The 12,149-nt window shown below is 62.3% G+C and overlaps 3 protein-coding genes across 3 annotated transcripts in view; all 3 read left to right on the plus strand.

Moving 5' to 3' along the window:
* Positions 1-2,556, plus strand: part of FLNC (filamin C) — a 29,647-nt gene extending 27,091 nt beyond the window's left edge. The window contains exons 43-47 of the mRNA XM_054631212.2: positions 146-275; positions 730-906; positions 1,105-1,323; positions 1,799-2,008; positions 2,330-2,556. Of these exons, the coding sequence (XP_054487187.2) occupies positions 146-275; positions 730-906; positions 1,105-1,323; positions 1,799-2,008; positions 2,330-2,517 (924 nt within the window). The 3' untranslated portion in view covers positions 2,518-2,556. The remainder of the gene's footprint in view (positions 1-145; positions 276-729; positions 907-1,104; positions 1,324-1,798; positions 2,009-2,329) is intronic.
* Positions 2,557-3,401: 845 nt separating this feature from the next.
* On the plus strand, positions 3,402-4,564 carry ATP6V1F (ATPase H+ transporting V1 subunit F). The gene is made up of 2 exons (XM_054630855.2): positions 3,402-3,781; positions 4,146-4,564. The coding sequence occupies exons 1-2, from the start codon at positions 3,624-3,626 to the stop codon at positions 4,345-4,347; spliced, it is 360 nt and encodes a 119-aa protein (XP_054486830.1). The 5' UTR covers positions 3,402-3,623; the 3' UTR covers positions 4,348-4,564.
* A 4,965-nt stretch (positions 4,565-9,529) lies between these two features.
* On the plus strand, positions 9,530-12,058 carry LOC129119103 (acrosin-like). The gene is made up of 4 exons (XM_054630853.2): positions 9,530-9,893; positions 10,064-10,323; positions 11,184-11,329; positions 11,473-12,058. Exons 1-4 carry the CDS (start codon positions 9,676-9,678, stop codon positions 11,872-11,874), a joined length of 1,026 nt encoding a protein of 341 aa, XP_054486828.2. The 5' UTR covers positions 9,530-9,675; the 3' UTR covers positions 11,875-12,058.
* The last annotated feature ends 91 nt before the right edge of the window (positions 12,059-12,149 follow it).

Genomic DNA, 12,149 nt, shown 5'->3' on the forward strand with positions numbered 1-12,149 from the left:
GTCACATTGCACACCTGTGTCACCCTTGGGCCCCGTGGTGTTCCCCCACTGCCCCCCCAGCGTATCCCCTCATTCCTGGGGGTGAACCAGCCAGCATCATTCACGATGTCCCCCTGTCCCTGATGCCACTGTGGTGTCCCCACAGGAGACAGTGGCAGTGAACCAACCAGCATCCTTCGCGGTGCAGCTGAACGGGGCGCGCGGCGTCATCGATGCCAAGGTGCACACGCCTGCAGGGGTGGTGGAGGAGTGCTACGTGTCCGAGCTGGACAGCGGTGAGGGGACATGGGGACACCATGGGGACACCGTGGGGACACTGAGGGGACATCGCGCTTGAGAGCAGTCTACAGATGTGGGGTTGTGGGCACAGGGTGCAGGACATGGGGACATGTGATGTGGGGAAATGGGTTTGAGAGCATGGGAACATGGGGTATGGGGACAGAGTGACACAGGGGCACAGGGACACAGGACATAGTGACATGATGGCATCCCCCAGACTAGTACACACTGGGGTTCTTGCATGGGGTGTGGAGATACAGGGATGTGGGGACACGGGACACAGGGCTATGGGGACATGGGTGTGGAGATACCGGGATGCGGGGACATGGGACACAGGGGTATGGGGACGTGTCTGTATCCCCTGATATGCACTGGGGTTCCTGCTGTGCAAGAACAGGGGTGTAGGGACATGGGGACACAGGGACATGGTGACGTGTCTGTGTCCCCCAGACCGGTACGCCCTGGGGTTCCTGCCACGGGAGAACGGCGTGCACTCCATCGACCTGCGCTTCAATGGGCGCCACGTGCCTGGGAGCCCCTTCAACATCCGTGTGGGCGAGCAGAGCCAGGCCGGGGACCCTGGGCTCGTCACTGCCTTTGGGCCCGGCCTTGAGGGTGGCCGCACAGGTGACACTGCTGTGGGGACAGGGACGGGGCTGTGGGAGGCGGGTGGGGACAGACATGGCTCTGAAATGGTGATGGGGACAGAGCCATGATGGAGATGTGGCCATGGCATTGCCATGACGGGAACGTGGCCGTGGGTGGTGACCACAATGGTGTCCTTGTGTCCCCCCCCATGATGCCATCCCCATGTCCATCTCCCAGGAGTGCCCTCAGAGTTCCTGGTGCAGACAGCCAATGCAGGGGCAGGAGCACTGGCTGTCACCATTGATGGCCCCTCCAAAGTGGAGCTGGACTGTACTGAGGTCCCCGAGGGCCACCGCGTCACCTACACCCCGATGGCCCCTGGCAACTACCTCATCTCCATCAAGTATGGGGGCCCCCACCACATCGTGGGGAGCCCTTTCAAGGCCAAGGTCACTGGTATGAACAGGGGGGACATGGGGCTGGGAGGGGACATGGGTATTCGGAGGGATGTGGGGACAGAGGGGAACATGGAACTAGTGGGGACATGGGAACTGAGGGGGACATGGGGATACCGGGGCCACATCATGGGCAGCCCCTTCAAGGCCAAGGTCACTGGTACAGATGGGGTGGGGGCAGACACAGGGATGGGGGCATGGAAAAGGGAGACTGGGGGAGGAGGACACAGGAGTCCCCCGTGTGGGGTGACAAGGGGTCAATGATGGCCATGATGGAGAGTTGCAGGAGGGCCACCCTGCAGGACCCCCAGGGTGACATCAGTGGGGGGTCCTGGGGCTGACGTGGTGTTGGAGCCCCAGGATGACATAATGGGGGTCCCAGGGGGAGGGGGTTGTCCCCGAAAGATGTCCCCCAGCATGGTGTGATGGGGGTGTCCCCTGATGGGGGCTGACCGTGTCCCCCTGGTGCTCCCCAGGCCCACGGCTGTCAGGGGGGCACAGTCTGCACGAGACCTCGACAGTGCTGGTGGAGCCGGTGGTGAGGGCAGGCTCGCGGGGCCCCCCCGCCTTTGGGGGGGTCACCAAGGCCCCGTCAGACGCTGGGCAGGTGGTGGCCCGGGGGCCAGGGCTGACAGCCGCCCGCCTCGGCCACAAGAACCACTTCACCGTGGACTGCAGCAAGGCCGGTGAGGGCACTGGGGGCCCTGGGGCTGGGGCGGCTGGGAGGGGGCATGGGGCTGGAAGGGCAGATGGGGGCTCAGCAGGTGCTCCTTGGGAGTCCTGTGAGGGCTTGGAGGAGAGGTGGTGGGTCTGGTCTGTGGGGTGTTCAGGGAATTCTGGGGAGTCTGCAGAAAGGATGGGGTGGGTTAAAGGCAGGCCTGGGGGCCCTTGGAGGGCATGGGGGGGGTGAGTGGGGGAGTCTGGTGGAGGGTCTGGGAGGCAGGGGGGAAGTTTGGGGCAACCCTGGGGTCTCAAGCTCAGGGTTGACCCTGCCCGTGTCCTCCCAGGCACAAACATGCTGCTGGTGGGGGTGCACGGCCCCAAGGCGCCGTGCGAGGAGGTGCACGTGAAGCACGAGGGAAACCGCGTGTACACGGTGACCTACAGCGTGCGGGAGCGCGGCGAGTACGTGCTGCTGCTGCGCTGGGGCGACCGCGACGTCCCGGGGAGCCCCTTCCGTGTCACTGCGGCCTGAGGGCCCCGGCGTGTGGGGGACACGGGCCTGGCAATAAAGCACTGGGAGAGGAACGGGCTCCGCGTGGTGACTGGGGACACGGCACGCTTGGGGCTGGGGACACGGCACATGTGGTGACTGGGGACACGGCATGCCTGGGGCTGGGGACATGGCACACATGGTGACTGGGGACATAGCACACGTGGGGCTGGGAGTGGGCCAGGGCCAGGGCCATGCTGGGGAAGGACGCCAGGTCTAGGGCTGTCCGGAGCAAGACACCACAATTCTGGGGTGTGCAGAACAGAGCAGGGTTTGGGGTGGCCCTGGGGGTCCGGGGCAGGATGGTGGGGCCCAGGCAGTCCAGAGCAGGACATCTTGGTCCTGGGGGGTGGGGGGAATCCTGTGGGCTGCAGGATGAGATCATGAGGGCCCGGTATGAGGTGGTCGAGTCTGGAACAGAACACCGGAGGTGATGCCCGAGTCCTGAGGGGCTCCAAGGGGATTCCATGGAGGAACAGCGGCTGCCTGGGGGGATTCAGGGCTCCAAGGGGATTCCATGGCGGAACAGGGGCAGCCTGGGGGACCCGGGGGGGTTCGGGGGTCTGAGGGGATTCCATGGAGGAACAGCAGCAGCCTGGGGGGGTTCGGGGGTCCGAGGGGATTCCATGGAGGAACAGCGGCAGCCTGGGGGGCCCGGGGGGGTTCGGGGGTCCCGGCCAGCGCGGTCCGGGGTGCCTGCGGGGCCCGTGCCGTCCGGTAGGGGGCGCTGTGCAAGAGAGCGACCCGCGTCCTCTCAAGGACACGGCACAATGCGCATGCGCGCAGTGAGGGGCGGGGCCGGCGGTAGGGGGTGGGGCCTGGCCGCGGAGGGGCGTAGCCCAAGGTCGCGGGACCTCCCCCGGCGGTGGGCGGGGCCTGGCCGCGTTGCCAGGCAGTGGCGGGCGGGGCGCTCCGGGAGCGGCGGCGGCGGCGGAGGAACCCGGAAGCGGCGGTGGGTTCCGGTCGGTCCCGGCCGGTCCCGATCCCCACTGCCGCTCCCGGCGGCGCATCCCCACCCCGCCGGCTCCCGGCAGCCGCTCTCCCACGGTCCGTGTCCCGGCGGATTCCGTTCCCAGCGGGCCCCGGGCATGGCGGGCCGCGGGAAGCTGATCGCGGTGATGGGCGACGAGGACACGGTGACCGGGTTTCTGCTGGGCGGCATCGGGGAGCTGGACAAGCACCGGAGGCCCAACTTCCTGGTGGTGGAGAAGGAAACAAGCCTGGCGGAGATCGAGGAGACGTTCCGGTGTGTGGGGGGAAAGCGGCCCGGGAGGGCTCGGGCGGCCCGGGGGGGGCCGAGAGGGTCGGTAATGTTCGGGGTGCCGAGGGGGGCCGGGGCGGTCGGTAAGGTTCGGGCTGCCTGAGGGCTCCCTGCGGTGCCTGTGTGAGCCCACAGTGGGGTCTCTGAGGAGGGATCCAGGCAGGCTCTGGGCTCCGGGGGTCGCAGAGTTCCGGGAGGGGAGGGAGAGGGCCGGCAGGAGTCTGGGCTCAGGCTGCCAGGAGCGCTCAGGGGATCGGGGCCCGAGGGGCCCAGCAGCGTGTCCCGCCTGGCTGGGCCGTCCACGGCGGGCGCTCCGTGCCCCTCACTCTTCCCTTTTTCCCCTTGGCAGGGGTTTCCTGGCGCGGGAGGACGTGGGCATGATCCTGATCTCGCAGGCGCTGGCGGAGCAGATCCGGCCGGCGGTCGCAGCCCATGCCCGGGCGCTGCCCGCGGTGCTCGAGATCCCCTCCAAGGACCACCCCTACGACCCGGCCCGGGACTCGGTGCTGCGCCGCGCCCGGGGGCTCTTCGCACCCGATGAGCTGCGATAGAGCCCCCCAGGACCCCCAGCCCCTCCCTAAATCCCCCTCTAAGCTCCCCCAGACAGTTTCCCCAGGACCCCCGTGTGCGCAAGCCCCCACGGCACCCCCAAGCTGTCCCCTGCCCCCGTGGCCTCTTTGCACCCAGTCACTGGTGAGTGGCACCCCCAGACAGTCCCCGGTACCTTCCCAGCACCCCCAAAAGGTCCTCCACCACTCCCCCAGCTTCTTCACACTCGACGACCTGTGGTACCCCAAAACAGCCCCTGGCACCCTATGGGGTCACAAGCCAGGCCTGGGGGTCTCCATCCCAGGGAAGCCCACCCAGGGGCCCCCAGCCCACCTGGGGCAGTTGTGCCCCATGCCTGGGGGTCCCCAGCCCATCCCAGGGTGCTTCTGGGGGGTCTCTGGGGTTCCCAGGGTGCCCTTCGGATGCTGGGGGCTGTGGTTGCCCCGTGGGTCTGAGGGTGACACGGGGAGCCTGGCGTGTCTCTGAGGGTGTCTGGGGCTGCCACAGGGGCCCTGAGGGTGACCCGTGACTATGTCTCAGCCATGTCCCGTGATGGGGAAGTGCCACCAGCGTATCCTGCTGAATCCTGCCAGGTCCTGCCTGTGGGCAGGGAGGGACGCCGTGGGGGAGGAAAGGAACACCCTAAGGACACTGGGAGTTGTCACTGTGACCTTGTCACCATTCCCCCAGCTCCTCCCCAGCCTCCTCAGCCTCAGCAGAACCTGGGGGGAAGGTTATTTATTGTCCTCCCCCCTGTGCCCAAATGTCATTTGTGTCCCCTGTGTGTCTCCCTGACAGTGTCCCCAACATGTGCTGACACCACTCACTGTCTGCTCTGCTCTGTGGGGTGCTGTGAGGGGTGGGGACGGGGGGAAGTGGCACAGGGACATGCAGTGGGGCCCAGGGACAGAGCCGTGGAGGGCTCAGGGCACAGGAGCACCCTGAGACCCCCCCATAACCCCCAGCCTCGGGGGGACAGCAGGGGTGAGCTCCCCACGCCCCACAGGGCCTGACGGCATTGGTCTGAGGGCCTGGGAGCCCCGTCCAGCCAGCCTGCCCCCATGTTTCTGCTCCCACCTCCTGAGCAGCCCCTGCTGTGCCCTGCAGACAGGGGTGACACCTGGAGGGCACTGAGGGGGAACCCACATCTCTGGGGCCCTGGGCAGTGGCCATGCTGGGGACATGCACTGGGGAATGGGCAGGGGTGGGCACGGACACAGTTGTCACAGATGTCCCACACACACACAGGTGCCACACACAGTGTCACACACATACCACAAATACACATTTATGGCACACACAATCCCAGAACAGTGTGAGGTGGAAGGACCCTCTGGTGATGACCCAGCTCAACTCCTGCCCAGGCAGGGTCGCCTGGAGCAGGTGACGCTTGTCCAGGTGGGTTAGGGTGTCTCCGTGGAGGGACACCCCTCACCCTCCTGGGCAGCTGTCCCAGGGCTTGGCCTTTCCATGATGGAGGGAGGTTGTGCCTCATGCTGAGCTGGGACTGTTGGAGCCCAGGGCTGACTCCTCATCCTTCGCTGGACAGGATGGGGCTGGGCCTGGCACCATCCTCATCACCTGGGGAGGTCTGGGCTTGGTGGGATCCCCCTCAGATGTTTGCATGGATTGGTGCAATCCCCTCAGGTGAGGGATTAGTGTGGACATGTGAGCAGCAGTCCAAAGCTCCACATGGACTTGGGAGCCCTGGCAGCCCGTCAGGCACAGAGGGGGAATTGCCAAGAGCAGGGGGAGATGGAAATGGCTCCAGGCTGTGCAGGTGACCCAGAGTGTGGTGACTGGGGCAGGCAAATGGACGTGGAGCAGCAGGACGTGGCATGGTGGCCGCTCAAGCAGCAGGATTTGTAGGAGGGCACAGCCACCCTCCTGACCCTTGAGGTGTGCTCCTCTCAGGTGGGGATTATTTTTTTCACTTGTCCAACTTGATTAGACCCAGCAGTAGTTCACGCACTGACAAAAGCCATTGCTGGCAGGAGTGGGGAGAAGCAGACACAGCTCCCCAAGAAACACCTGCAGAGCTGCAGGGAGTGTCTGAGCTTACTGTTACTGCTGGAGCACAGTGAAACAGCACTGCATGGGGTGTGAACAGGTGGGGGATCTCACAGAGGAGGTGGGGAGGCTGAGGATTGTCAAGGAGTGCCAAGAGAAACAGACTGGTGGAGTTGCACCTTCCATCCAGGAGAGAAATGCAGTGCATGAAAGCTCAGCAAGAGTCAGAGTAGGTAGGCCCTTACCCTCTTGCCATCAGGCAGGAGGAGACCTAAAAGGTGGGAATGGAAACCGGTCCCTGCTTAGGGAGGTAGCAGAATCCCCTCCTGACTTCCCTCGCCTTCCCAGGTGCCCTTACAGAACCGATGCGAGGTCCTGGATTTTGAGGGTCAGACAGTTGAGAGTGGAGCAGAAAGTCTCCTTGGTGGGTCTCCCAGATCCGTGCAGTCAGTCAGATCACAACTACAGTTATTAAGGAAAAAGGAAGGGCAGTTGTAGTGTGTGATTCACTTTGAGGGGGGCTGAGGACCCTGTGTTCCAACCAGAGCCACCCCACAGGGAAGTCTGAGGCCTCCCTGAGGCCCAGGCAAGGGACATTGCTGAGACTCCCTGCACTAACTCAGCTCACCAGGTGCTGCCCACTGCTCATTGTCCCGATGAGAGAAGTACCAGGGTAGCAGAAAAGGACTTCAGGGCACTGGGTTGCCTGGTTGAAGGGACAAGAGCACAAAGTACAAGAGGTGGTGGTCTTGATTCCTTTGGTAGTAGGGATGAATGCCAAAATGAACAGGAAAATCCATAGGACTAAAAAGTAGCTTAAAAACTGGTGCCATTGGTGGAATTTTGGGTTTTTTGAACATGAGGTAGTTTGTATAGCACCAGGCTGGAGATAGATGCGTTCACCTCTAGAAGAGGCAAAAGGATTCCAACCTGTGGATTGGCAGGGCTGGTTGAGAGGGCTTTAAACTAGATTTGAAGGGAGACAGGGATGACAGCACACTCACTAGAAATGAAGCTGGGGGCAGGAGGCCAGTGCTGGGGAGAGATCGATAGCACAGCTAAAGTGCATCTACACCAATGCAGCAGTGTGGGCACCACAGGAGGAGCTGGAGGCCGTGGTGCAGCAGCAAAGCTCTGATGTAGTTGCTGTCATGGAACTGAGATGACTCCATGACTGGAATGCTGCAATGGATGGCTCCAAGCTCTTTAGAAGGGACAGGTGAGGCAGGAGAGGTGGTGTGATGACTCTGTACCTTAGGGAGGGTTTTGGCTGTCTGGAGCTTAGTAATGAAAAGGTTGAGTGGTCATTGTGAAAATTAAGGGGAAGGCTGGCAAGGCAGATATCCTGGTGGGGGTCTGTTCTAGACCTCCCAACCAGGATGAAGAGGCAGATGAATTATTCTATAAAGTGCTGGCTGATGTTTAGTGGTTGCCAGCCCTTGTTTTTGTGGAGGTCTTTAACCTACTGGATGTCTGCTGGAAGCAACACAGTGGAGAGGAGACAGTCTGAGAGGCTCCTGGAATGAAGAGAACTTCTGGCTCAGTAGCTGAGCAGCCCACCAAGGGTGGGGCCCTGCTGCACCTGGTGTTTGCAGACTGAGAGGGGCTGCTGGAAGATGGTGGAGCCATCTTGGGCACAGTGACCCTGAAATGAAGGAGTTTCAGTGCTTGGTGAAGTAACAAAGTGTGTCAACAAAACCTCTACACTGTCAGAGGGTGAATTTCAGCCAGTTTGGGACACTGATTGGGACAGTCCCTTGGGAAGCGGCACTTAAAAACAAAGGGTCCCAGGAAGGCTGGGCATACATCAAGAATGAAACCTTTAAGGTGCAGGAGCAGCCTGTCCCTATGTGCCTAAAAATGAGCTGGTGGGGAAGAAGTGATTGTCCCCCTGAACTTGGCATTGGTGAGGCCACACCTCAAGTCCTGTGTCCAGTTCTGAGCCCCTCAGTTCAAGGAGGACATTGAGGGGCTGGAGTGTGTCCAGAGAAGCAACATAGCTGGGGAGGGCCTAGAGGGTGAATCCTCTGAGGAGCAGCTGAGGCAGCTGGAGAGGCTCAGCCTGGAGAAAAGGAGGCTCAGGGGAAACCTTCTCACTCTCCAGAACTCCCTGACAGGAGAGCAGAGCCAGGGGAGACTCAGCCTCCCAGGGAACAAAGGACAGGACAAGAGGGAGCGGCCTCAAGTTATGCCAGAAGAGGTTCAGGGGGGACTTCAAGAAAAATTTCTGCCTGGAGAGGTGGTCAGGTATTGGAACGGGCTGCCCCATGGAGTCCCAGTCCCTGGAGGTGTCCAAGAAATTATGGAGGAAAAAATGTAAACCTTCATTTCTTGAGGTATTTAATCAAAGTCAGGTGCCTTTCTGAAATGGATGCAAATAAAAATTTGCAAAAGGTGAATGTAGGCTAACTAGCAGAGCACTGCTGTTTTACAGTAAGGATCACCACATTTAAAATATTCATTCAGGGTGGGAAGAAGGGTTGACAGGCTGAGAGAGTTATGGTTGGTCAGCCTGGAGAACAGAAGGTTCCAGGGAGACTTTGGTGCCTCTTCCAGTACTTAAAGGGGGCTTAGAAAAAGGCTGGAGGGGTGGAGGGGTACTTTGGACAAGAGCGTGTAGTGATAGGACACAAGAGAAATGGCCTTAAGCTGAAGGTGGGTAGATTTAGATTAGGTGTTAGGAGGGAATTTCTGACTGTGAGTGCGGGCAGGCCTTGGCACAGAGCAGCTGTGGCTGCCCCTGGATCCCTGGCAGTGCCCAAGGCCAGGCTGGACAGGCCTTGGAGCACCCTGGAATAGTGGAAGGTGTCCCTGCCCACGGCAGGGGTGGCACTGGGTGGTCATAAAGTCCATTCCACCCAGACCATTCCACGTCTCTATGACTCTGTGCTGCCCCTCCCTGCTATGCCCAGCACTCAGAACCAGCCCCTCTGTGACAGCGGCCCTGGCCCGGGCACTGTGAGCACCACGAAGGCTGTGGGTGCTGTGGCAGTGGCCGCACTGGAAGCGACACCTCTGCTCTGGCTCTGCCACCTGCGCTGGTGCCGATGGCTTTGCTGGGGCTGCTCATCCTGCTGGCCCTGGCCGGGCCTGTGTGGGGCACCTGGGACACCTGCAGGTCAGTGGTTCCAGGCTCTGGGAGGGAGCTGGAGGAACACTTGGGGACTTCCCTGGCAGAACTGTGGTGAAAGATGCCCCTCGGGGTTGTCTGGCCCTGCTGCTGCTCAGCACCAGGTGGGACTTTCAGCCTGAGCAGCAGCAGCCACCGAGCAGGGCAGTGATGGCTTTGTGCTTCCAGAGGGACCTGCGGGCTCCGGCCCATGGCCTCTGACCACAGCTCTGCTGTTCTTGACTACAACTCCGTGGTTTCTGCTGCTGGCACGTCCCATGTGGGTGGCACCAGTGTCCAGCCAGGGGCCTGGCCTGGCATTGTCAGCATCCAGGCCACCTGGGAGAACGGCACGTGGCACATGTGCGCGGGTGTCCTCCTCAGCTCCCAGTGGGTGCTCACGGTCGCACACTGCTTCGCCAGGGCCGGGTAAGAGACAGCAGGGACAGAGATGTCCCCAGAGCACGGGCAGGCGCCCAGCTCACAGCACCACGGGCCACTTCCCTGCCCACCTGGGGAAGCAGAAGGCCGGGAAATGCTGGGCCTGCTGCAGCCCGTGGCTCTGCTCCCTGTCACCCCTCTGTCCATCTGCTCCCCAGGGGCATCTCCATGTGGGATGTGGTGATCGGGGCCACAGATCTGAGACAGCCAGGCCCTGAGGCTGTGGTGAGACGCATCCAGAGGCTCCTGGTGCACCAGCACTATGTGGCTGCCACAGCCAGGAACGACATCGCCCTGGTGGAGCTGGACCAGCCCGTGGAGTGCAGCGACTACATCCAGCTGGGCTGTGTGCCCGACGCCTCGCTCAGGGTCTCGGAGCTGAAATCCTGCTACATCGCCGGCTGGAACTTTGCCAGAGGTGAGTTCCCAACAGGATGTGTGCTCTGAGGGCAAGCTGGACACCCTGGGGACAAGGGCTGGGCACCATGGGGACAAGGGCTGGGCACCCAGGGGACAGGGGCTGGGCACAGACAGGGACAGGGGCTGAGCACCCAGGGGACACGGGCTGGGCACAGACAGGGACAGGGGCTGGGCACACACAGGGACAGGGGCTGGGCACACACAGGGACAGGGGCTGAGCACCCAGGGGACACGGGCTGGGCACACACAGGGACAGGGGCTGGGCACACACAGGGACACGGGCTGGGCACACACAGGGACAGGGGCCGGGCACACACAGGGACAGGGGCTGGGCACCCAGGGGACACGGGCTGGGCACACACAGGGACACGGGCTGGGCACACACAGGGACAGGGGCTGGGCACACACAGGGACAGGGGCTGGGCACAGACAGAGGCAGGGGCTGGGCACACACAAGGACAGGGGCTGGGCACACACAGGGACAGGGGCTGGGCACACACAGGGACAGGGGCTGGGCACACACAGGGACACGGGCTGGGCACACACAGGGTCCGGCCTCACGGCGCCGGCGGGGCCGGGCTCGGAGCAGCCTGGGCTGGGGGAAGGAGTCCCCGCCAAGATGGGGCACGGAACGGGATGAGCTGTAAGGTCCCTGCTCACCCAAACAATTCCTGCTGGCCTTGGGAAACCTCGGGGGAGATGGGTCTGGCCCCTTCCCCAGGCCAACAGCAGGGACACAGCTGGACAATGTCGCTCCATGGGGAAGGGGCAGAGCCAGGCCCGGGAAGGGGGTTCACCCTAGGCAGGGGAGGGGATGGGTACCGAGCTGCTGGGGCTCATTCCCCTCTGTGCCCACAGCTCAGGGAACAGGCATGGTGCTGCAGGAGTCCAAGGTCCACCTCATGGACACGGAGCTCTGCAACAGCAGCCCATGGTATGCAGGGGCCGTTCATGCTGACAACCTGTGTGCTGGGTACCCACAGGGCGGCATCGACACCTGCCAGGTAGGAGTGTGTGATGAGTCCCTCAGCCCCCGGCAGCGCAGGGACCCCCTCATCCCCCACATCCAGCCCAGCCTGTCCCCTGTCCACCCCTCCTCTCCCCACAGCAGCCCCCCACAGTCCCTGAACCTTCTCTCCTGGCACAGGGGGACAGCGGCGGTCCCCTCGTCTGCAAGGACAATCAAGCTGATTACTACTGGCTGGTGGGATTGAACAGCTGGGGAAGAGGCTGTGACAGAGCCAGGCACCCTGGGATCTACACCTCCACTCAGCACTTCTACAACTGGATCCTGCTCCAGACGGGCCTGAGCCCAGCAGAAAGAGCTGGTCCAGCACCAGAGCCAGTTGTCACTTCAGCCCCCGAGGAGGAGGCTGAGGAACCAGAGGAACCAGAGGAACCAGAGGAACCAGAGGAACAGATCAACTTGACCCCTGAGTACAGCCAGAAACCAGCAGTGACATCCTCGGGCACGTCACTGCCCATGGCATTCCCACACCAGATCCTGGTGCAATTCTGGAATCTGGTGCAGGAGTTCCTGCTGTTTTAGAAGGACAAAAAAGCCTGAGCAGCAGCAGCAGGATGAGCAGGATCCAGGGCTACAGTGGATCACGGCAGCTCCAAGGCAGCCTTGGGGCCAGAGGCTTCTCTGTCCTGCCCACGCTGCTGTGCTGCGGCCACAGCGATGCTGACGTGACTGAGGTGTTGAAGTAAAGTTTCTGTGTTCACCATTACCCATGTTTTCAGCCCTGCTCAGTGCACTTGCAGGCTCGCAGAGTCCCTGCTCTGTCTGTCCATCTGGTGTGCTGTTCACATTCATTCTTC

The sequence above is a fragment of the Agelaius phoeniceus genome, chromosome 5 (genome assembly GCF_051311805.1).
Source record: "Agelaius phoeniceus isolate bAgePho1 chromosome 5, bAgePho1.hap1, whole genome shotgun sequence".
In the NCBI taxonomy this organism is placed as follows: domain Eukaryota; kingdom Metazoa; phylum Chordata; class Aves; order Passeriformes; family Icteridae; genus Agelaius; species Agelaius phoeniceus.